This window comes from Cuculus canorus, chromosome 16, assembly GCF_017976375.1.
Source record: "Cuculus canorus isolate bCucCan1 chromosome 16, bCucCan1.pri, whole genome shotgun sequence".
Taxonomy (NCBI): domain Eukaryota; kingdom Metazoa; phylum Chordata; class Aves; order Cuculiformes; family Cuculidae; genus Cuculus; species Cuculus canorus.
In genome coordinates this window covers 8675542-8695724 of record NC_071416.1, presented here as the reverse complement: position 1 = coordinate 8695724, position 20183 = coordinate 8675542, and the positions used below count along the sequence as shown (strand labels likewise).

The 20183-nt window shown below is 60.6% G+C and overlaps 2 protein-coding genes across 8 annotated transcripts; one reads left to right on the top strand and one right to left on the bottom strand.

Annotated features, from left to right (window-relative positions):
- Positions 1 to 1111: 1111 nt before the first annotated feature.
- Positions 1112 to 4989, top strand: SDCBP2 (syndecan binding protein 2). Of its 2 annotated transcripts, none has more exons than XM_054081727.1 (9): positions 1112 to 1746; positions 2316 to 2389; positions 2497 to 2581; positions 2828 to 2931; positions 3121 to 3282; positions 3887 to 4062; positions 4128 to 4299; positions 4416 to 4507; positions 4612 to 4989. In XM_054081727.1, the coding sequence occupies exons 2-9, from the start codon at positions 2336 to 2338 to the stop codon at positions 4664 to 4666; spliced, it is 900 nt and encodes a 299-aa protein (XP_053937702.1). In that variant the 5' UTR covers positions 1112 to 1746; positions 2316 to 2335; the 3' UTR covers positions 4667 to 4989. The 2 variants fall into 2 exon arrangements, with proteins under 2 accessions (XP_053937702.1, XP_053937701.1); XM_054081726.1 differs by having other exon boundaries at positions 1112 to 1750; positions 4612 to 4988.
- An 81-nt stretch (positions 4990 to 5070) lies between these two features.
- SNPH (syntaphilin) lies at positions 5071 to 20002 on the bottom strand. 6 transcript variants are annotated; one of them, XM_054081719.1, is made up of 7 exons: positions 19884 to 19935; positions 19746 to 19784; positions 18803 to 18865; positions 11079 to 11156; positions 10113 to 10313; positions 8466 to 8615; positions 5071 to 7737 (listed from the first exon to the last, which is right to left on the bottom strand). In XM_054081719.1, exons 4-7 carry the CDS (start codon positions 11120 to 11122, stop codon positions 6612 to 6614), a joined length of 1521 nt encoding a protein of 506 aa, XP_053937694.1. In that variant the 5' UTR covers positions 11123 to 11156; positions 18803 to 18865; positions 19746 to 19784; positions 19884 to 19935; the 3' UTR covers positions 5071 to 6611. The 6 variants fall into 6 exon arrangements, with proteins under 6 accessions (XP_053937694.1, XP_053937700.1, XP_053937695.1 ...); XM_054081722.1 differs by having other exon boundaries at positions 5074 to 7737; positions 10113 to 10214; positions 19884 to 19934; XM_054081725.1 differs by lacking the exon at positions 18803 to 18865 and having other exon boundaries at positions 19884 to 20002.
- Positions 20003 to 20183: the final 181 nt, after the last annotated feature.

The window sequence follows — 20183 nt, the reverse complement described above, 5'->3', positions numbered from 1 at the left end:
CAGCCTGCGTATTTGCTGACCACATCCCCAGGGGCCTGAAAAGCCTCTTGGGGTTTTCAGTGCTGTTCTTGGCGATCCCCAACTCCGCTCTCTGCTGCTGCAGCGCGGGCGTTTGCCGGCAGCTGGTGACCCTGACAGGGTCACGGCTGCTTGGGCACCGCTGCGTGCCAGCGCCCGGCTCCTCCACAAGCAGCCTGTGCCCCACTGGCCACGATTGATAATGCGGTCACCATCGATAACAGCCGTGATCGATGACGCAGTGTGTCCCAGCTCCCAGGCAGGCTTGATGGGAGCAAAGTTTGTGTTTACTGGGAGCCCAGGGAACGTGTGGAGGGAATGTCAGCCACGGGTTGGGAGCAGCTCTGCTGCCTGGGCAGCATTTGGGAGCACAGGGGTGCGTGGGCTCGGGGTTATTAGCACTACCACTAATTGCTACTCCGCTAAGCAGAACAGCGAGCTGCTGGGCACCAGCATCATGTTCTGCCCTCGGCTGCAATTACGCTCAGGTGGAAATTCGAGGCGAGCTTGGTTTCTCTTCCTGCGAAGCTTTTTGCTTTAATTATTAACCGGTGCCAGGCAGTGCCATGGCTCCTGGCAGAGATAAGGAAGCGTTGGGGCGAGTGAGGTGCCCTCGGGGCTGGTGGCTGCCACCCCCTGCCCTGCGCTCGCAGCAGCCCCAGCTCCAAGCGCAGATGGGGTCCTTCCAGCTCCACTTTGGGGGCGATGAGGGATTTGAGGCAGGCACAGGCTTTTTGGGAACCATCCTTCTCTGGGTGTTGTGGGGCATCTTCCTGCCGCTGCTCCTGGCTGTGTTTATCTGCACTTGGGCCACTCATATCCCGGTCTGGACGAGGCAGACGGGCACCGTCAGGCTGAAAATAACACCAGTAAATAAAACGCTTCCTTCTGGCCTGGCACATGGGAGCGGAGGCGCCAGGAGTTGGGACGTACCCGGCTGCGGCTCCACAGCGGGGCTGGCACCATGCCAGCAAGGTCCTGGGCTGGTGCCACTGGCTCTGAGCCCGTCTGGGTGCCTGCAGGACCGGGCTCGTGGGGATGTGGTGGCCCGTGGCATCCCCAGTGCTGGCAGCGGGTAGGTGGGTGCTGGAAGGTTGGGACCCTTGGTGACACAGGATGTCCCCCAGCAGCGGGATGCCTGTGTCCTGACTCAGGTGCTCTCTCACTGTGCTCTCTCAGTCGTTCCTCCACAGCGCGGGACTCCCACGGGGCCGTCACGCCTGGCGCGTGCCCGGGCACCGATGGTGACAGCGGGAAGGGTGAGGGACACGGCATCCCGGTTCCAGCCACGTCAGCCGCACGCGCCCAGGCATTGAGGTGTCAGCAGGAGCCATCCGCCCACGCAGGGCTGCTGGCTGTGGGGCGCCCCACATCACCCCCTGGCTGGGACGCTGAGCTGTGGGGGGGCCAAACCGTGCGCTGGTGCCTGGAGGAAGGGTAATGGAGTGGGAGGGGAGGTTCACCACGGTGGCTGACGGGGGGGCACAGCCCCATCCCTGCTCCCCCAGGGTGCCCAAACCCCCAGAAAGCCATCCCTGAGTGCCAGGGCCCTGTGCAGCTTTGGCTTCCCCTTCCTCTTCCTCTTCCCTTTCCTCTTCCTCACCTGTGCCCTACCTGGGGGGGGCGGTCAGCTGAGCCTGCCTGGCCCCTCCCTGGGCTGGGCACGCCTATAAAAGCCCGGGGCTGGGCAGAGGGTGGCACAGAGAGCCAGAAAGCCTGGAGCTGTTGGTGGGTGAGTCCAGGGGGATGGGGCTGCTCTGGGGGGTCTCGCCCACCAGGGATGTTGGTGCTGGGCGGGGGTTGCTGTGGTTCCTGGGCTCCATGCGGGATCCTGCCCAGTTCCCGCTGGGCTTGGAGCTGGGTCTGGATTTGGCCCCTATACCCCGATGTTTGGGTGATGCTTTTCGGGGCACAGGGCAGGGTTGGGATCGCAGCTTCCGCATGGGCATAACATAGGGCGTGCTGGGAGCTGGAGGGGGCTGATGGTTTAAAGACGGCATGGAGCAGTCAGAGGGGCTGATCCCATGGTGTGTCCCACGTTCGGGCGATGCTGGAATGGCCCCGCTGGACAGGTGGTAGTGGGGAGCAGGACCCACTGCCAGCCAGGCAATGCCCGGGGTGCCCGGCACGCAGCCGCCCACATCCCGGGAAGCAGCGGAGGCGGTGGCCCTGGTGCCGTGGCACTGAGTCACACAGCCCTGGGGTGACAGCCCGTCTCTGGCACACGGAGACAGGCACACGGGTCAGGAGGAATCCTCGGGGAGCAGTGCCCCGTCCCTGACCCACCCTGTCCCCAGGCACGACTGTGGCAGCAGCGATGGCAACGCTTTACCCTTCCCTGGAGGACATGAAGGGCCACCAGATCTTGCAGGTCAGTGGCAGCATTAGAGGGGCTGAACAGACTCTGATGGGGTTTCCTGCCCCTGGAGGGTCCCCACAGCTTGGGAACAACCTTGAGCCACTCCCGTGTCTTGGCAGGCGCAGGCGGCAGCCGGGGTGAGGACCCCTGCCACGACAGTGGCCACGGAGAAGCCGAAGCTCGTCTTGGGCACCAATAACACAGGTTGTGATCAGCGGTCGCTGCCCAGGGGCTGCCTGGGTGTGGGGGGGAGTGATGCTCACCATGTGGGGGCAGCTCAGCTGAGACCCCCCCCAGCTCAGTGCATGGGGAGGGGTTGGGGTTTGGGGGGTTATTTCCCTTGACCCATGCCCTACTGCATCCCTCGTGCTGGTTGTTGGGCCACGGTCCCGGGGGGCTCACAGGGGGGCTGTGGGTTGGGACGCCGTGAGCTGAGGCTGTGTCCTGCAGAGCCGCCCATGCTGTACCCCAACCTGGCCGAGCTGGGGACCTACATGGGGCTCGCACTCTCCGGTGAAGAGATCCAGAAGAACCTGTTCCCGGAAGGCAGCACCGTAGGTGTCTGGGCTGGCAGCTCTCACCCACCCTGCGCGGGGCTTCCTCCCCATGCCACAGCATCACTGCTGAGCAGGGGTCCCTCCGGTGCCGCATCCTGCCCGGGGAAGGCGCACAGCATTCCCTGGGGGCTGATGGGTGCAGGGCTCCTGCTCCACCAGCCCCACTGACCCTTAGCTCCATCACAGGCACTGACACCCGCCGGGACGGCTCCGGGCCAGCTCGTTGCCCCCCTGAGTGGGAACAACGCAGGGATGCGGCGGGCAGAGATCAAACCCGGGGTGCGGGAGATCCACCTCTGCAAGGACGAGCGGGGCAAGACGGGGCTGCAGCTGAAAAACGTCGATCAGGTGAGGGGGCTGCGCTGGCCCGGGGCTGTGTGTGGCATCGCGTGGGGTGAACTGTGGCATGGCGTACACAGGGATGGAACAGCACAGGGTGACACAGAACCATGGAATCACAGAATCATGGAATAGGGTAGGTTGGAAAGGACCTCAAAGCCACACAGTTCCACCCCCTGCCATGGGCAGGGACACCTCCCACTGGATTCGGTTGCTCCAAGCCCCATCCAAACTGGCCTTGAACACCTCCAGGGATGGGGCAGCCACCACCGCTCTGGGCAACCTGGGCCAGGGCCTCCCCACCCTCACATCAAAACATTTCTCCCTAAGATCTCTCAACCTCCCCTCTTTCAGCTGAAAAACATTCCCCCTTGTCCTATCCCTGCACTCCCTGATCGAGAGCCCCTCCCCAGCTTCCCTGGAGCCCCTTTCAGTCCTGGAAGCTGCCCTAAGGTCCCCTCCAGAGCCTTCTCTTCTCCAGGCTGGACAACTCCAACTCTCCCAGCCTGTCCTTATGGCACAGTGCCTCACAGCATGGCAGTGTGTTGCATGCCATGGGGAGTCATGGCACAGCTGTGCCATCCCTGTGCCATCGCTCCTCCTGTGTCCCCAGGGCATCTTCGTGCAGCTGGTGAAGGCCAACTCGCCGGCGGCGCTGGTGGGGCTCCGCTTCGGCGACCAGGTCCTGCAGATCGATGGCAAGAACTGCGCGGGCTGGAGCAGTGACAAGGCACAGCGAGCGCTGAAGAAGGCATCCCCGGAGAAGATCGTCATGGTGGTGCGGGACAGGTGAGCGGAGGGTGGGCGCATGATGCCGATGGTGGTGCCGGCGCTGACCCCACTCTCTCCCACAGGCCTTTCCAGCGCACTGTCACCGTGCACAAGGACAGCAACGGCAACATTGGCATTGTGGTCAAGAAGGGAAAAATTGTGTCACTGGCTAAGGACAGCTCTGCTGCCCGCAACGGCGTCCTCACCCACCACTGCATCTGTGAGGTGAACGGCCAGAATGTCATTGGCATGAAGGTAGGGGCTGTACCCAATGGCCGGTGCTGAATATGTCCAGGGTGCTCAGGGAGCCGTACGGAGCTGCCGCGGGACAGTGGGCAGAGCCGGGCACCCACCCGCTCTCTCTCTCCCAGGATAAGCAGCTGGCGGAGGTGTTGGCGGGAGCTGGGAACGTGGTCACGCTGACCATCATCCCCACTGTGATCTACGAGCACATGGTCAAACGGTGAGACTACGGGGCTGCCATGCCCACCCCAACCCTGTCGGGACCCCTGGGGCCTCTTGAGGCCCCCCGGGCTCCCGGCACTGAGTGTTGGTCCCTGTGTCCAGGCTCTCAGCGGGGCAGGTGAAGTCGGCCATGGACCACTCCATCCCTGACCTGTGATGCGATTGCCACCGGGGCGCTGGATGCTCAGAGGAGCTGCATCCCCCTCAGTATCCCCCAAAGAAGCCACTTTAGCACAAAGCCCCTCACCCCTCTACATGCTGGTGGCTGCTGGGGGACACAAGAGACTCCTGATATCCTCTCCTCCCTCTCATCAACAAGGATGGGGCATGTTTCTCCCACTCTCCCAGGGTTCCTATGTCCCCTCGTGTCCCTGCTTGGGCCAGCGCTCCTGGGGGCAGACACCAAAGGCTGGCTCCAGCCAAAGCAGACACAGACCCAGTGACGTTTATTACATCCACCACAGACAGCGAGTACAGGACAGGGCAAACAAGGGAAGCGGGGTGGGGGTGGGGGTTACAGCTTTTTCAGTTCTGTATTTAAAAAATATATAATATAGATTTTTGTCTTTCAAATATATTCGTTACATTTATTTCTTGGCGAAGCTTTGGATGGTCTAACAGACGTGTACACAGATCCACAAACACATTGCACAAGAGGCGCATATCCTAGCTCCGCTCACATCGACCGCGCCGGCTGCCTGGCCCCCGTCGTGCCCCACAGCCCTCGCCCCGAGCTGTGCAGCCTCCGCCACCCCCAGCGCGGGCCAAGCCGCTGCCCCACGCCCCAGAGCATGGGGGATGCGGAAAGCACAGGGAACACGGGATGCGGTGCCCTTGCGGGTACCACTGGCCGCCGGCCCATGGACATCGCCAGCTCCCAGGGTGCCCGCCTGGCGGGGAGGGGGACACGGTCAGTTCAAGTCACAAAGAAGCCACAGACATTCATGGGGTGGGAGCACCCGGGGGAACCCCCAGTCTCGCGTCTTCCCAGCCCCGGCCGAGCAATCCTTGCTGTCTTTGCTTTTTGAAAAATAAAAAAGGCATTTTTAGCTGGAGGCCACCAGCAAAGCGGGGATTGGGCTGGGCTGGGGCAGGCAAAGGCACCCCTGTGCCCCTCATTGCCTCCCGGCAAAGGCAACCCCAAGCTCCAGCACAGGATGGGATCAGCGGCATCGCCCAAACCACGGCAGCCCTCAGTGCTGGCAGCCAGAGCCAGGGCTGGGGGTTCCCCCCCGACTCACCACCACCACCTCAGCCCCCCAACAGCAACAGGGCTTCAGTCTGAACCCAAAAAAAAAAGTGAACATAGTGCAAAGCAAAGGGAGGGAGTGACCGAGACTGCCCTGGGGCTGCTCGGTCTCATTCGGGGGCACGGGAGACACAGCCTGGTCCCATCCTGGTGTGGGGAGGCATCACTCAGTGATGGGCAGAGCCCAGACAGGTCCCTGTCCCACCAGAGGGAGGGGGATGACACCGAGGGGGGGCAGCAGGCCGGGGTGAAGGTGCCCACCACCCCCCCAAACCAGTGCAGAGAGGATCCCTGTGTCCCCAGGCGGTTTCCCACTGTCCTCCTGCCAGCAGCCAGGCTTTGCTGTTGGGCTGCAGCCGGCACTGGGAGCAAGAAACGCATCCCAGGAGTCCTGCTGCAGCCCCCCCAGCTGTCCCCACTGTCAGGCAGCTCCTCGCTGTCACCCATCGGTGGCAGAGCTGGCTGTAGGGCAGGGCGAGGACAACGGGGAAGCGAGTGCAATGAAGGGAGAGCACCCACCCTAGGGTGCAGCCCCCCCAGCCCCCTTGCAGCCAGAGGCACTGGGCAGTGGCTGGGCAGCAGCATCCATTGGGTAGAGGGGTTGTAGCGCAATGCATGGTGCCTTGCCTCGCATCGCTGCTTGGCATCTCTCCTCCAGGAGCCATCCTGTCCCTGCTCCAGGATGACAGAGCTGGGGGGACAGCACATCCCACGCACCCACAGACCCCCCAGCCCCTTCCCACCCTCCTGGAAGATAAGGATCCAGAGCCAACAAAGGACCCTGGGAGAGCGGGGATGGGGCTTTACAATCAGTGGTCACGTCCGTGGGGTGGGCGGGAGGCAGCTGGGGGGGTCAGGGCTGGGCGCTGCCGCCGGGGTTGGCAACAGGGCGACAGCCCATCCTGCGGATGGAGTGGAGGGCGACGGTGCAGCAGCCGCGCAGCAGCGAGCTGATGTTGTAGATGGGCTGGCCTTGCCGGCGCTGCGAGCGGCACAGCCAGGCCACCGTGGGCACCGCTGGCACCACCACCGCCAGCAGATCCACGATGAAGTGGCGGCTCCAGTAGCTCTTGGATGTGGCGGCCTCGCAGACAGGATTCTCCGCCATCTCCTCCTCCGCCGCGCAGGCGATGGCCACGGAGGGGCTGGCGCTGGGGGGCTGCCGCACCGCCGGGTTGCAAGGGGCACCTGCCTCGGCACCCGCCATCGCGGCATCGGGCTCGGCCGCCAGCAGGTCCGTGGCCCCGGTGGGGTTGGAGAGCTCGGGGCCAGGCATCACATCTTCCATTTCAGAGACCCAGGCCGAGGTGGGGCTGCCTAAGCTGCAAGCCTGGGACTTCATCACCTTCTCCAGGATGGTGTCCAGGTCGGGCTGGCAGGGCACGAAGTCTGTCTGGATGGCCCGCTCCTGCATGCAGCTGGCCTGCACCCCGGCCTCCACGCCTCCCCGCAGCCCCAGCAGCTTCTCGTAGGTAGAGCTGGGGGGCAAGCGGGCACCGGGCTCGCCCTCCCCATCCAGCGGGTCCGTGTGTCCGGGAGCCTCCTCTGCCCCGACGAAGCCACTGTCGGCCCCGTCGTCCAGTGAGATGGTTTGCGAGCCCCCCACGTTGCGGTCCCCGGCGCCCTGGTCGCTCAGCTTGGTGTAGGTGGAGCTGCGGGTGAGGGATCGGGCTGGGGACCCCCCTGCCGACTCGCCAGCCCCCTCCTCCTTCAGTGCCCCGTTCTGCGCCACCTCCATGCTGTGCAGCAGCGTCTCCAGCTTCTTGTTCTGGATGTTGATGTCCACGAAATACTTCTGGAGTCCCTTGTCCTTCTCCAGCAGGTTGTTCTTCACCGTGTCGATGACTTGCTTCAGCTGCTTGATCTCCTTGCGGGCCTCCTTCAGTGCCAGCTGGGCTTCCACGCGGTGGCACTCCTCCTCGATCCAGTCCTCCTGCATCCGCGACAGCTGCGTCTTCAGGTCCTCGATCTCAGCATCCCTGCGAGAGACAGGGAGGGCACTGCCGCGGCGCTGAGGGGGCTGTGGGGCCAGTCCTGTCCTTGTGTGCCTGGCACCGAGTTGGAGCCAGATCACCCAGTAACACCCATAGCTGGGACCCAGCAATGGATTCAGAGGCTCAAGGACCTTCGGGAAGGATGCTCAGGAACCCTGAAGAGGGATGCTCAGAGACCCTCGCGAGGGGTTCTTGGAGACTCTGCAGAGAGATGCTCAGGGACCTTTGGGAGGGACGCTCAGCCCCTTCCTGGAGGGGATGCAGAGCCCAGGGCTCCCAAGGGCTGCGTGGGGCTGGGCAGGTGCCTCAGGCAGGCACGTGGCAGCTGGCACGCCGGCGAGGATGTGCCTAAGCCGAGAGGAGCAGATGGGGATTAGCTACTCTCTGACGCTGAAATTCAGAAAAAGCATGGCAGAGACTTAATGGGGGGCACAGGAGAGGGTGCAGCCAGTGCAGGTGGGACCTCTGGGCTGTGAGGGCCATAGATCTGCGGCTCTGGTGGGATGGGCAGCAATGCCAGATGCCCATGTACCTGCAAAGCCATGAACCCACTGCCTGGGCATGAGCCCAAGGACAAGACACAGTGCTGGGAACTGGGAAACTGCAGAAGGACCAGTTCCAGGCAGGAGCTGGCACCACTGGCAGTGGTGGCTGGGACTCTTCCCGGTGGCTCTCATGCCGGGGTGCTCTGTGCCCTCTCCCCACTTGCTCACCTGTCCTGCAGCCGCTCCTGCGTGTCCTTCAGGCGGGCTTTCAGGTGCCTGATGCAGACCTCCTTCTGCTGCAGTGGCGTCAGGTACTGCTCCGGAGTTGGTGGCTTTATCCCATGGTTATCACTGCAGAGGTTGTACTTGGACGCACGTCTGCAGGGACACAGCCATCACCCACTCACTATGCTGCACCAGCATGGGCTCGGCAGAGGAACCCCTCTTGGGGTGAGGCTCCTTCGTGCACCCCAAAGCAGCCTCATGAGCAGGGCGGGTGTCTTAGGGTGCCGTGCTGGTAGTGGGAGGGTGGGTGCAGGTCCTGACCGCCCCCCGGCACGGTACCTGGGCAGTGGGTGCATGAGCAGAGCCGGGAGCAGGTGGGCACTGAGACCTCCACGTGCTCTGAGTGAGGTTTTCAGGGAATGGCAGATATGGATGGAGACCCCGGGATGGGAGCCGCACCATTAGGGATGGAGGCAGAAGATGGGTAATGGGAGAGGTCAGGATGGAGCAAGTCTGAAGCTAGCAGCTGTCCTGCTCATGAAGAGCAAGCTGAGGCATGTGGCATCTGCTCTGAGTGGGGACAGTGGCACATCTGGACCCTCCTTGTGCCTCCACTGGGGCAGATGAGGTGATGTCCTCAGCCCAAAGCCCAGGACAGCACAGAGAGCAAGGGCTGGCCAGGGCCAGGGCTGCATGTCCGTGCTGGGAGTCATGCAGAGAGCTGTGCGCAGCACCAGACACTTCTGCATTGCAGCAGGGTGGACTAAAACCCTTGTGCACGGCTGTAGGGTGGTGGGTACGCTCTGCGTGGCAGCAGGGCAGCCCAGAACCTTCATGCATGGTGGCAGCAGCAGTAGCAGCTTCTGGCCATTGCATAAGCATTGCGTGAGAAGCAGCCAAGCAGGACTGTGCCCTTGCAGTGCCCGGTGGCAGCAACACGGCCACCCACTCCCTGCTGCAGCATGCATGGACTCTGATCACCGGGTTATCCTTGGCCCATCACATCTCCCAGATTTGAAGCCACCTCTGCGAGCTGGCAGGTGTCTGGGGATGGGCAGGAGGAGCTCAGCCTGATGGCCTGAAACGCTGGTGCAGGCTGCTGTGCCCACAGGGCTGGCCCCGGTGCCCGTCCCACAGCTCGGTGCCTGTCCTGTGGCTTGGTCCCAGCTGTTTATGCCCCAAGTGCACCAGAACACTCCTGCTGAATAGCCAGGCTGCCCCCTCACCAGCCCTCTGCCAGGCAGCTTGAGGGATGGCAATGAAGCTCTTGTCCACCACACCTTTGGTCCCAAAGGCCTCCGGGTGCTCCTCAGGGTGCAGGAGCTTCGGGAGGGATGCGCGCAGCGTGCAAACCACAGCCAGGGCAGGACAGAGGGAAGCAGATGGGGTGCCAGGCTGGCAAGTGGCAGCGTGGGGAAGCAGAAGACAGGACAACAGCGGCGAACAGGTTTGGAGGAAGATGGTGGGGGTCTTTGTGAGACACACCAGCGGCTCTGCCGGCTCCAGCTCCCCCAGTTGCCAAGGCCACAGCCTCGCCCCATCAGCCCCTCTGCTCTTGTTCCCACCGGGCTCGGCACCGGCAGCACAGGTGCTGCTCCCCCTTTACTGGGGGCACCCGCAGCCACCCTGGGGCCACGGGTGATGGGTTACCTTGGGGTGGGGCTGCTGTCGCTGCCCTTGCAGGAGCCAGAATTGCTGCTGCTGCTCAGCGAGGAGGTGCCGTAGGTGTCCCTCCCGGGGGGCGAGGGGCGCCTGGAGGCAGGGAGAAGAGGCTGTGTCTCAGGCCGAGTGGCTGAGGGCGGTGAAGACTTAAAGAAGGAGGCAAAGCCACTCCGTCCATAAAACCCGCGACTGCCAACCACCACACCGAGAACACACAAGACAAAAGGACAAAACAAACAGCAGGGATCAAAATGGCACGGACATGGTGACAGGCACAAAGGCAGGGCTGGGGGGGCTGCCCAGCCGCTCACACCCAGCATGGCATCCCCTCGATGCCAGCACTGCATCCCTGCACCCTGAGGGCCAGGAGCCCCTGGGGAACCCCTGGGAGCGTGGCCATGGCAGAGCTCGAGCCACCCCACTGCCAGCTCAGCACCCACATGTGGCCAGATGTGCCTCTTCGCTCTGCCTGGTGGCAGCCAGCACCTGGATAACAGCAGCCCAGGTCATGGAGGTATTTGGAGGGGAATAAACGCTTTTGTCTTTCTTTTACCTCTTGCTCTTTACCTCCGCAGGTTAAGGAGAGGCTTTCCAAGGGCTAACACCTACGAGTTTCACCACCCCAACCCCAGCGCCCCTGCACCGCTGCCAAGGCCCTTGACAACTGCCTGCCTTTGCCCAGACAGACAGAGGGGTTGGGGCAGTCCTGGCTGTGGCAGAGACGGACAGAAAGGGATGGGGGTGCAGCGCTTGGGGGGCTGCATGCGTGGACGGGGAAGTGCTGTGCAGGAGGCAGTGACATGCAACCCCCCGAAAGCCAGGCTGGGTGCTGGTGCTGCAAAGTGGCAGCTCGTGGTGTTGGTGGGGATTGTTTCCTCCCTGCTGTCAGCTGGGAGAAGTGTCGAGCGAGCACTGGTGCCCAGTGCTGGGCAGGAGAGGCCAAAGCATATTCACCTTCGTGATCCAGTGGATGAGCGTCTGCTCCCCGGCAGAGACATTGCTGCGGTGCCGCAGGTCCTGGGTGCGGGGGAACTGCAGGTAAAACGCAAGAGAGAGAGGAGGTGAAGGCAGGAAAATGGTCCCAGCAAGACAAGAGCCGTGCCAAGCACTGGCACAGGGCTGAGCCCCAGCACCAGGGCATCAGTTTAGACCCTGAAGCCAGCTGTACAGGGACAGATATGGACTGCAATCCCAGCATATCTGGGCTCCGCTCCCTACCTGCTCCCTGTGGCCCTGGAATGCTGGGATGCTGGATTCTGTCCCAGCAGGGCATGCTGCAGGCACAGGAAGAGGGAGGGCTTTCTCCATTTATAAGACAAAGGCACTTGCCCATGATTGTGCCGCTCATCTTCCCTCCCTGGAGGCAGTTTCCTATAACAACACTTTTGCTCCATCCCCTTGGTCTAAAGCCCCTTCCCCACCAGTCCCCAGGTGCAGAACAAGCTTTCTGCTGACCCCAGGTCTCCATTGGAAGGGGGGTCTGGCACAGGGACCTGTGGTGGTGGCATCACTTGGGACAGAGATGGACCCAGGGCTCTGACACCCAGCCCTGCAGCTCGGAGGGTTTCTGCCCAGGCAGGTGGCTGTCCCTGCAGCAGGCTGGGCACTTGCTTTTCCTTAGTTAAGTCAGGACCACCCATTCACCAGTGAAATCAGGTGAGGAAGCACAGATCCCTGCCTGATGCAGCAGTAGCTAATCCCTCGGGAAACACAGAGCCCATTTTCCTGTCAATAAATAGGCCAGCTCCAGAGGCTTGTAGCAACTGGCAGGAGATGCTCGAGGTGGCAGCAGCTCATGCACACGCAGGGATGCGAGGTGCTGCAGCTAAGGAAAGCATCTGTTCTACGCTTCCATTCTCTTGAGCATCCCTTGCCACCGCTCTGAAGCCCACCACACTCATGGGCTGCTGAAGGGGCCAGGCTGGCCCCCCCACAACACTAATACCCCTCATGATGCTCTGTTTGTCCCAGATTTTGGCAGCTCCAGCCCAGGGCAGCACAAGCGATGAGACCAGCCAGCTAAAAATCGATGGGCGATCAGAAACGCTAAGTGCTATTCGGCCCCGGTCCAGGGGAATGCGAGGAGAGGGACGAGAGGGGTGGCAGGGGCAGCAGGAGGAGCACAGCCAGCTCCCTCCAGTGCAGCCTTTCATATTTACCACCCCTGGGTTGTTTTTTTCCAGGCTTCCTCCTGCCCAATGCTCAAACCCCACCATATCCAGCCCAGGCTTCTCCTCTCCCCAGGATTCACCACCCTTTGATTCCCAAATCAGGGCACTGAAAAGCTCAGTGAGCCAGGGTGAGCCCCCAGCCCCAGCAGGCATTGTGTCCCATAACAGGGGGGTACCAGCACCCCTGGACACAGAAACTGGGATGTGGAGGGTCCTGCTACTCCCCTTTGAGATGGACACACAGGGAGAGGAGCAGGGCAGGGGGAAGCAGTGCTCTGCCCTGCGGACAACTGCTTCCGGATGAACAGCACTCACGGCCAGGCGGCTGCAGGCTTCGCTAATGCAGCAGCGTGAATCAGCATCCAGTGCGAGAGCTGAGTGCAGCCACGAGCATCCTCCGTCAGTGCCATGCGGGGCTGCGGCACAGCCCAGGCTTCAGAAATGGGACCCGCAGAGCTGGGATGTGAGGACAGGCCATCGCTCGCTTTTCATGCTGCAGGGTGCTCCTGGAGCAGCTCTCAAGCAGGGCTTTAGGCAGATTTGTGGCCACAGGGATTAACTCCTGGCTCTCTCACAGCCCAGAGCCCTGTGCTCTGGCCCGACACAGCCCAGCATCATCACCACCTCCTGCCCTTCCCATCACAGCAATGTCACCCACACATAAAGCCACTCTGCTCAGGGTCCCTCTGCTCTCCGCGGCAGCACTGGGGGGCTAATGCAGCACCAGTCTGGCACATGGGCTGGTGCTGCTCCAGGGACTCCTGCCAGCACACTTTGTTGCACCCCGGCATCCACAGTCAGGACCAACTCAGAGGGGAAGCCTGGCTTCAGCCTCGCAAGCTCAGCTCCTCCTCCTCCCACTGCTGCAAACTCGCCTGGTGCCCACGCCGAGGCTCGATGCCTCTTGCGGTGCCAGCAGGTTTAGAGGGTGAGAAATTGCGAGCAGCCCTGTGCTGCTGGCACAGAGAGTCCGGCCAAGGTCTGCCAGCGGGCACCGAAACTCCATGGCAGAAGAGCACCATCCTGCACCCCACGGAGTCCTGTCTCAAATGTACTGGGCTGTGCATCCCCTTCCACTAAGGTACCAGCTCTGCCTTGCTGGGCTACCCAGGGAAGGCTTGAATTCCATCACTGGTAATAAATTATCACTATCTTTCTTCCTCAAATGGGCCATTTCAGTCACCCCAAGAGCCTCCCTGTGCCCACAGGTGCCAAGGACAGGTAGGCCAGGCAGACTCAGCACTAAAGCTGAAAACGCACCTTCCTACAAGGTTTGAGGCTACTTTGCCTCTAAAGGCAGAGGGAATGAGTTATTGGCACCCAAAACTCCTGCCGTTGCATGGACCGGGATGAGCAGCTATAGTGCAAAGGGAGCTTCACCAGGAAAGCAAGAGGAAACCCAAGAGCATCTTATCACCCTGGAAATGTAAGTAAAGCAGAAGCAGTGAATTCAGGTGATTCAGAGGGGTCTGCTCCTACAGGGGGGCTGCCCTTGCCCTCCTGCAGGACACGTGCCCGCCCAATCTCACTGCAATGCCCGGCACTCCTGGCTCCAGCGCGCTGCCATGGCTGCTCATCCATTAGGCATTAGAAAAAACACAGGGAGAGGGAATGAAATGCATTCAAAGATGAATAACCACGTCCTTGAGCACAACGCGTGCTATTCAATAAGGAAGACATCAGTCGTGAGGCCCCAGAAACACAGGGAAGGAACCAAGAACAGGTCAATAAAACCCAAAAAACAGCTAATAGACAAGGCTTGAGGTAGGAGTCAGAGCAAGGCTCCAAGGACAAGCGGGGAAGAAGAAATCCCATTAAACACAGGGATGGAAAACAACCCAAGCCAGGGTAGAGGTGGGCAGGCTCATTGCTCCCTGTCAGAAGCACTGGGGATGGGGCCAGCAGGGGTGCCCATGACCAGACCTGCACAGGGAGGGCAGCTCCCACTCAGCACAAAGACAAAACCCCCAAAACGAATATTGGAGCCTTGGCAGCGAGACAGGAAACCTGTGGGGCTGGAGGATGACATGTTACTGCAAGTACTGGTCTGCAAACCCCAAGTCATGAAAAGAGGGGCTGAGACAAAGCCAGGTTATGCGCGCAAGCTGGGAGCTGCTGTGGGGAAGAGATTCCCTCCACCTTATTTTCAACATTGCAGAAAGAGGACTATGGGAAACATCTTGCAGGACAGAGAAGGAATGTGGGAGAATTCCTTGCTTGTGGGTTGATCCTTACAGAGCTGACAAACCCAGCTTGTGCTCCAGGAGAGGAGATGTCTCAGCGGCACAGGCTGTGGAGAGATCCTGAGCAGCCACAGCCTGGCATCAGAAACAGGGCTGAGCCCAGCAACACAATCTCCCAGTGCTGATCCCCGCAGCCAAAGCGTTTATCCCTGCACCATTACCCCACCAGGATGCGCAGTCCTGGCTCTGTAGCGCAACCCAGGTGAGCACATGGACACCAGGAGTGATGGTAGGACGATTTGGAAAGTGCTGGCTTGTCCCCATGTCAGTGTACCCCAGCGGAACCCTGCTCAGCCCAGCACCTCTGCAGCCACTCCTGCTCCCCAGGGATGCAGGTATGGGCCAGGGTCTCATGGTCCGACTTACCTGGAGCCGGAGATCACACTACAAAACACCTACATGTGTTTCAGCGTCAAATCATAGAATTGTTAAGGTTGGAAAAGAACTGTAAGATCATCAGTTCCAACCATACCACCAACCTAATAAACCATGTCCCGAAGTGCCACAACCACACGTTTTTTGAACCCCTCCAGGGATGGAGACTCCATCACTGCCCTGGGCAGCCTCTGCCAGGGCTTCACCACTCTTTCTGTGAAGGAATATTTCCTAATATCCAATCTAATCTTCCCCTGGTACAACTTGAGGCTGTTTCCTCTCATCCTACAGCTTGTTACTTGGGAGAAGAGACCAACACCCACCTCTCTACAATGTCCTTTTAGGTAGTTGTAGAGAGCAATACAATCACCCCTCAGCCTCCCGTTCTCTAGGTTAAACATCTTGCAAACCACCCCAAAATGCAGCTCAGGGGACAACAGGCAGAATGAGCACTGTCCATTGCAAAGTCCAACACCCTCATCTAGAGCCAATGACAGTCAAGCTCCCTGCCAATCTCCCAGCCCAAAATGGAACCGAAAGGCAGCTCTCTTAAGAACAGCAGCACAAATAGTGCTTATTCCGTGCAACAGAAGGAGCCTGGGGAATTCACGCTGAATAAAAGCAATGGTCCTCGATAAGGAAACAGCCTCATTACAGCATAAAAGGCTCGTACCCCACACGGGGTGGAATGGAGCAAAATGGGCAACAAGGGCCTTTGGGCCCTGGAATTGGAGACCTCCTCACAGCACGTTGCGCTGTGATGGCTCTGAGCACTTTCTGTGCCTGCTGTGGTCAGCAGGGCTCAGCTCCAGCCAGGTCCCAGCCCCAAGCAGGGCTCAGACAGTCACCGCTCCCCACGCCTGCACCAGTAACGACATCCAGCACCAGTAACGACATCCAGCACCAGTAACGACATCCAGCACCAGCACGCCCAGACATGGCACGTGCCATGTCCCCTACAGCACTTGCTCCCTGCTAACCCCTTGGCAAGTTCCCCAGGGCCAAGAGCCCCCCACGCTGCCCTGGGGTGGGTGACACCATCAGGCTCTGGCTGCTCCTGAGCTGCAGCGCCAGCAGGTCCTCAGCTCCTGCTGGCACAGAAGGGATCTGGGGCACCACTGACCCACAGATCCCACCAGGATAGCGATGCAAAGTGAGATGGGTGGCATAGCAGTGACAGAGCACCAGCAGAGCATCCCGAGGCTCAGCCCAGCACCCCAGAGAGGATCACCCCAAGAACTGAGGCTCAGTTTTGGGATTGCTGTCTCTCAGAGCTTGAACACTGCCACTTCCCCGCTCCACACTGGATCCCCAGTTGTGCCAGCAATGGATGGACAGGGATGGGCAGGTCTTGCTCCTCCTAGAACCCCCGGAGAGAACCTGGCCAGTGGCCTGGTGAACTCTGACAATTCCTCAGCCCATTGCTCCACAGGTTTTGCAGTCTCCGATGCGTTTCCCTGTGCTTGATTTCTGCACCGTTCAGGAGGTGCTGGCTGCCGTCCTGGCCTGAGCGGCCCCACCAGCTCATCCCGTCCCTGCGGGGAACACGCACAGACAGTGCTAGAGCAGGCAGGCCCGTTCAGCAGCCCCCGCTCTGCCCTCGGCATGAAGCCGCTGCTGCATTTCCCCGCATTTCTCACTCACTGCTTCCTTTGTCAGGGTTCCCACTACCCTGCCCGCTGCTAGATCCCCTTGTTTTCCTTGATGCATCCTGCGTTAGGAGCGTTTTGTGATGGTGGCAGCAAGCCCAAGCATTTAAGAGCAGCTTTACCGCTGCTGAGAAACCCTGGGAGAAGAACCATGCCCAGCACACGCTGGTGGGCACCTTCCCTGTGGGTCCTTCTCCATACTTCCAGCCTTCCAGGGCTAAGGTTAAAAGCAGGGAGCAATAGGGGGAGGGAAATCATAGCTTTGCTTTTCCAGGGATTAAAAAAGGCTCTGAGGGAGAGTTCCCTGCCTTTGTGGTGTGGACTCTGCTTTTCCTTCACGCTAAAAATAAGCAAAGTGCCGAGCATGGCAATCAACCAGAGCTCGCTGTGGGACAGAGTGCTGTGTGCCTGCGAAGCGGCAACACCAGGAGCGATTTGTGTTGGAAAAGGACTGCGATGCAGTTGGGTGGTGGTGGGAAGAAGCAGGATTCGGCAGCCAGGGCTGCTGCCGAGGTCGGCAGAAGTGTTATCTCAACACCACAGGGCAAATACTGGCTGCCTGGCACATGGCGGTGGCCATGCCCGTGCTCCGACTGCTGCCATGGGGGATCTTTTGGGAGCCCAACTCCCGAGGAAATTTTCAAAGTAACTGGTAAGAATTGAGGTTAACCTCTCACGACCAGGGGCTACTTTGCTTCTGCTAAGGAGTTTCCAAGGGAGCTGAGATAACTCCGGGGGCTGGAACACCCTGCTCCCTGCTCCAGCAGAGCTTCACCTGGGTGCCAGACAGCAGGAGATCATAGAATCACTCTGATGGAAAAGACCTTCAAGATCGTCAAGTCCAACTACCCCCGTCCACTACTAAAACCATCCCTGAGCATCTCGTCTGCCCATCTTTTAAACCCCTCCAGGGACGGGGACTCCACCATCTCCTTGGGCAACCTCTGAGAACCATTTTGGTGAAGAAATTTTTCCTGACGTCCAATCTGAACCTGCCCTGGCACAACTTGAGGCCATTTCCTCTCGTCCTATCCCTTGTCACTTGGGAGAAGAAACTAGCAACCACCTCACCACAACCTCCTTTCTGGGAGCTGCAGAGAGTGATGAGGTCTCCCCTCAGCCTCCTTTTCTCCAGACTAAATGGCTCCAGATCCTCCAGCCACCTCTCATAACTTTCTCCAGACACGCTCCAGCCCTTCCGTGTCCTTCTTAGAGTGAGAGGCCCGAAACTGAACGCAGGATTCGATGTGGGGCCTCACCAGTGCTGCTCCAGTTCACACCAGAGCAGAGTGCTCTGGGCAAAAGCAGGGACAAAACACACAGGGTGCTTATGCAACACCACCAGAAAAATCAATCCTGCTCAGAGTGGTTGGATCCCGTAATGAAACACCGGAGCATCTCCTTTTATTCCCTCGTTTGTTTGAAATTGCTGAGCTGACACCCAGAGATTACAGGCAAACAGAGTCCATTTGAAAAGCTCGGGTTATGCAGCTCATCGCTTTTCCAGCTGACCTGGCTGCAGTGCCAAGTGGGGAGGCGGCAATTCCTGACCCTCAATAGCTAAAAATAAGGTGGCAGACCAGAGGGAATGGGCTGGTCACTTGCTGCGGCCTCTGGAGGCAAAGGAAAAAGGAAAAGAGTTCCACGACAAACGCTGTAGCAGCAGCAAGGAGAGTAGGATCGGGATACCCAGAACGTAGACCCTGCGGTCTCACCCGGGGCTGGGGATGTGCGTGAAGATGTGCCGCACGGCCCATCCTGCACGGGGGCTCTGCTGGGAGCTAAGCAGGCAGGAGGAACAGTCTCCTCCTTCAGCATACAGAGGCAAAAACATGGAAGGGAAATCCAGCTTCCAGCGCAACAGCCACTCCTCCCCTCTGCACACCCGCGCAGTCTCGGCGCAGCGGAAGCAGGGCTCCAGTAACCAACATCCACCTTGAACCCACGCTGGGAAAGACGGTGGTCACAGCCAATTATCTCTGGGTCTCCGTACCGCTGGAATGGCCTACTTTGAAAACACACCCACCCAGCCTGCTGCAGCTGCCAGGGTGCCAGCGCAAGCACTGTCCCCTCCCGACCCCCACCAGGGACCTCTGCAGCCCTGAAAATCAGGATTTGCACCTTCTTCCACAAGGTCACAGCCAAACGCACTCCCTACCCGGGAAGGGGGGGAAGCCAGTGTTTTATAACACGACAAACGCACAGCAGCAGTTTCTGTGCGACAACCGGGCAGCACTGACCTTGTGAGGAGGAGAGAAAGGGAGCACCCAGCTCATCAATCAGCTCGTGTGCATCCTGTGTCCCTTCCAAGAAGGAGCATTAAATAATAAAACCTCAATCACAGAGCAGCTCCGGCTCCTGTAATGCCCCACAGCAACGGGAGACACTTGGGGATGCTGTACAGGCAGATGTGGGTCTGGTGCGTGTAGGGAGGGTCTGGTGCACTTAATGTGGGTCTGGTGTGTGCAGGAAGGGTCTGGTGCATGTGATGTGGGTCTGGTGCATGCGATGTGGGTCTGGTGTGTGCAGGGAGGGCCTAGTGCATGCAGGCAGGGTCTGGTGCATGTGTTGAGGGTCTGGTGTGTGCCAGGAGGGCCTGATGCATGTGTTGCGGGTCTGGCGTATGCAGGGACGCTCTGGTGCATATGATGTGGCTCTGGTGCATGCAGTGAGGGTCTGGCAAGTGCACAGCAGGTCTGGCGAGTGTGATGCGTGCCCAATGCATGCTGTGCGGGTCCAGCGCACGCAGTATGAGTCTGGTGCATGTGATGCAGGTCTCATGCACGTAATGTGAGCCCAGGTGCATGCAGTGTGGGTCTGGTGAGTGTGACATGGGTCCAATATATGTGATGGGGGGCTGGTGTCTATGATGTGGGTCCAGTGCACTCAGGGGGGGGCTGGTGCATGCAGCGTGGAGCTGGTGCATGTGATGTGTGGGTCTGGTGCATGCAACGTGGAGCTGGTATCTGAGATGTGGGTCCAGTGCACGCCGGGGGGGGCTGGTGCATGCGATGTGGAGCTGGTGCATGTGATGTGTGGGTCCAGTGCGTTCGATGTGGGTCCGGTGCATGCGATGCGGGTGTGCTGCAGGCCCGCTGCGTGACCCTCCCCAGGCATCCTCTGCCCCGTGGCCCCCCAGCCCGCCCCGCAGCCCGGAGGGGCTGAGCCCCGCGCCCCCCTCACCTGCGCGGTGCCGCGGGTCCGGGCTGGGGGCTCAGCGACCTGCGGGGAGGGCAGAGAGCGGGCGGTGAGCGGCGGCTGCGCCCCCCGGGAGAGACCCTCACCCCCAAAACCCCGCGCCCCCCGCCTCGCCCCCATCACCTGCGCCGGCCTCCATGGGTGCGGCGGGGCGGGATGCGGGATGCAGGGATGGAGCAGGCAGGGAGGGAGGGAGGGATGAGCCTCGCAGCTGCGTGATTTGCCTCCCTCCTCTGCGCTCTTAAAGCGACGGCGGCGCGGGTGCTCCCCCCTCCTAGCTGGGTTTTCCCCCCGTTTCTATGGAAACTCCGTTTTGCGGGGCGCAGCTCCACATCGGAATCAATCCGGTTTGTGCGGCCCCTGCCCTGCGCTTGGCGGGTGGCGCCCGGCTCCTCTCCCCATGTAACCTGGAAGGAGGAGGAG

What these genes read in the sequence shown, in the direction of transcription:
- SDCBP2 (XM_054081727.1), top strand. Translation starts at nt 2,336, where the DNA reads ATGGCAACGCTTTACCCTTCCCTGGAGGACATGAAGGGCCACCAGATC. An exon ending in CTTGGGCACCAATAACACAG is followed by an intron (nt 2,582 to 2,827) that starts GTTGTGATCAGC and finishes TGTGTCCTGCAG; the next exon opens with AGCCGCCCATGCTGTACCCC. An exon ending in TGTTCCCGGAAGGCAGCACC is followed by an intron (nt 2,932 to 3,120) that starts GTAGGTGTCTGG and finishes GCTCCATCACAG; the next exon opens with GCACTGACACCCGCCGGGAC.
- SNPH (XM_054081725.1), bottom strand. Translation starts at nt 11,122, where the DNA reads ATGTCTCTGCCGGGGAGCAGACGCTCATCCACTGGATCACGAAG. An exon ending in GACAGCAGCCCCACCCCAAG is followed by an intron (nt 8,616 to 10,112) that starts GTAACCCATCAC and finishes GTGTCCCTGCAG; the next exon opens with ACGTGCGTCCAAGTACAACC. An exon ending in CAGGAGCGGCTGCAGGACAG is followed by an intron (nt 7,738 to 8,465) that starts GTGAGCAAGTGG and finishes TGTCTCTCGCAG; the next exon opens with GGATGCTGAGATCGAGGACC.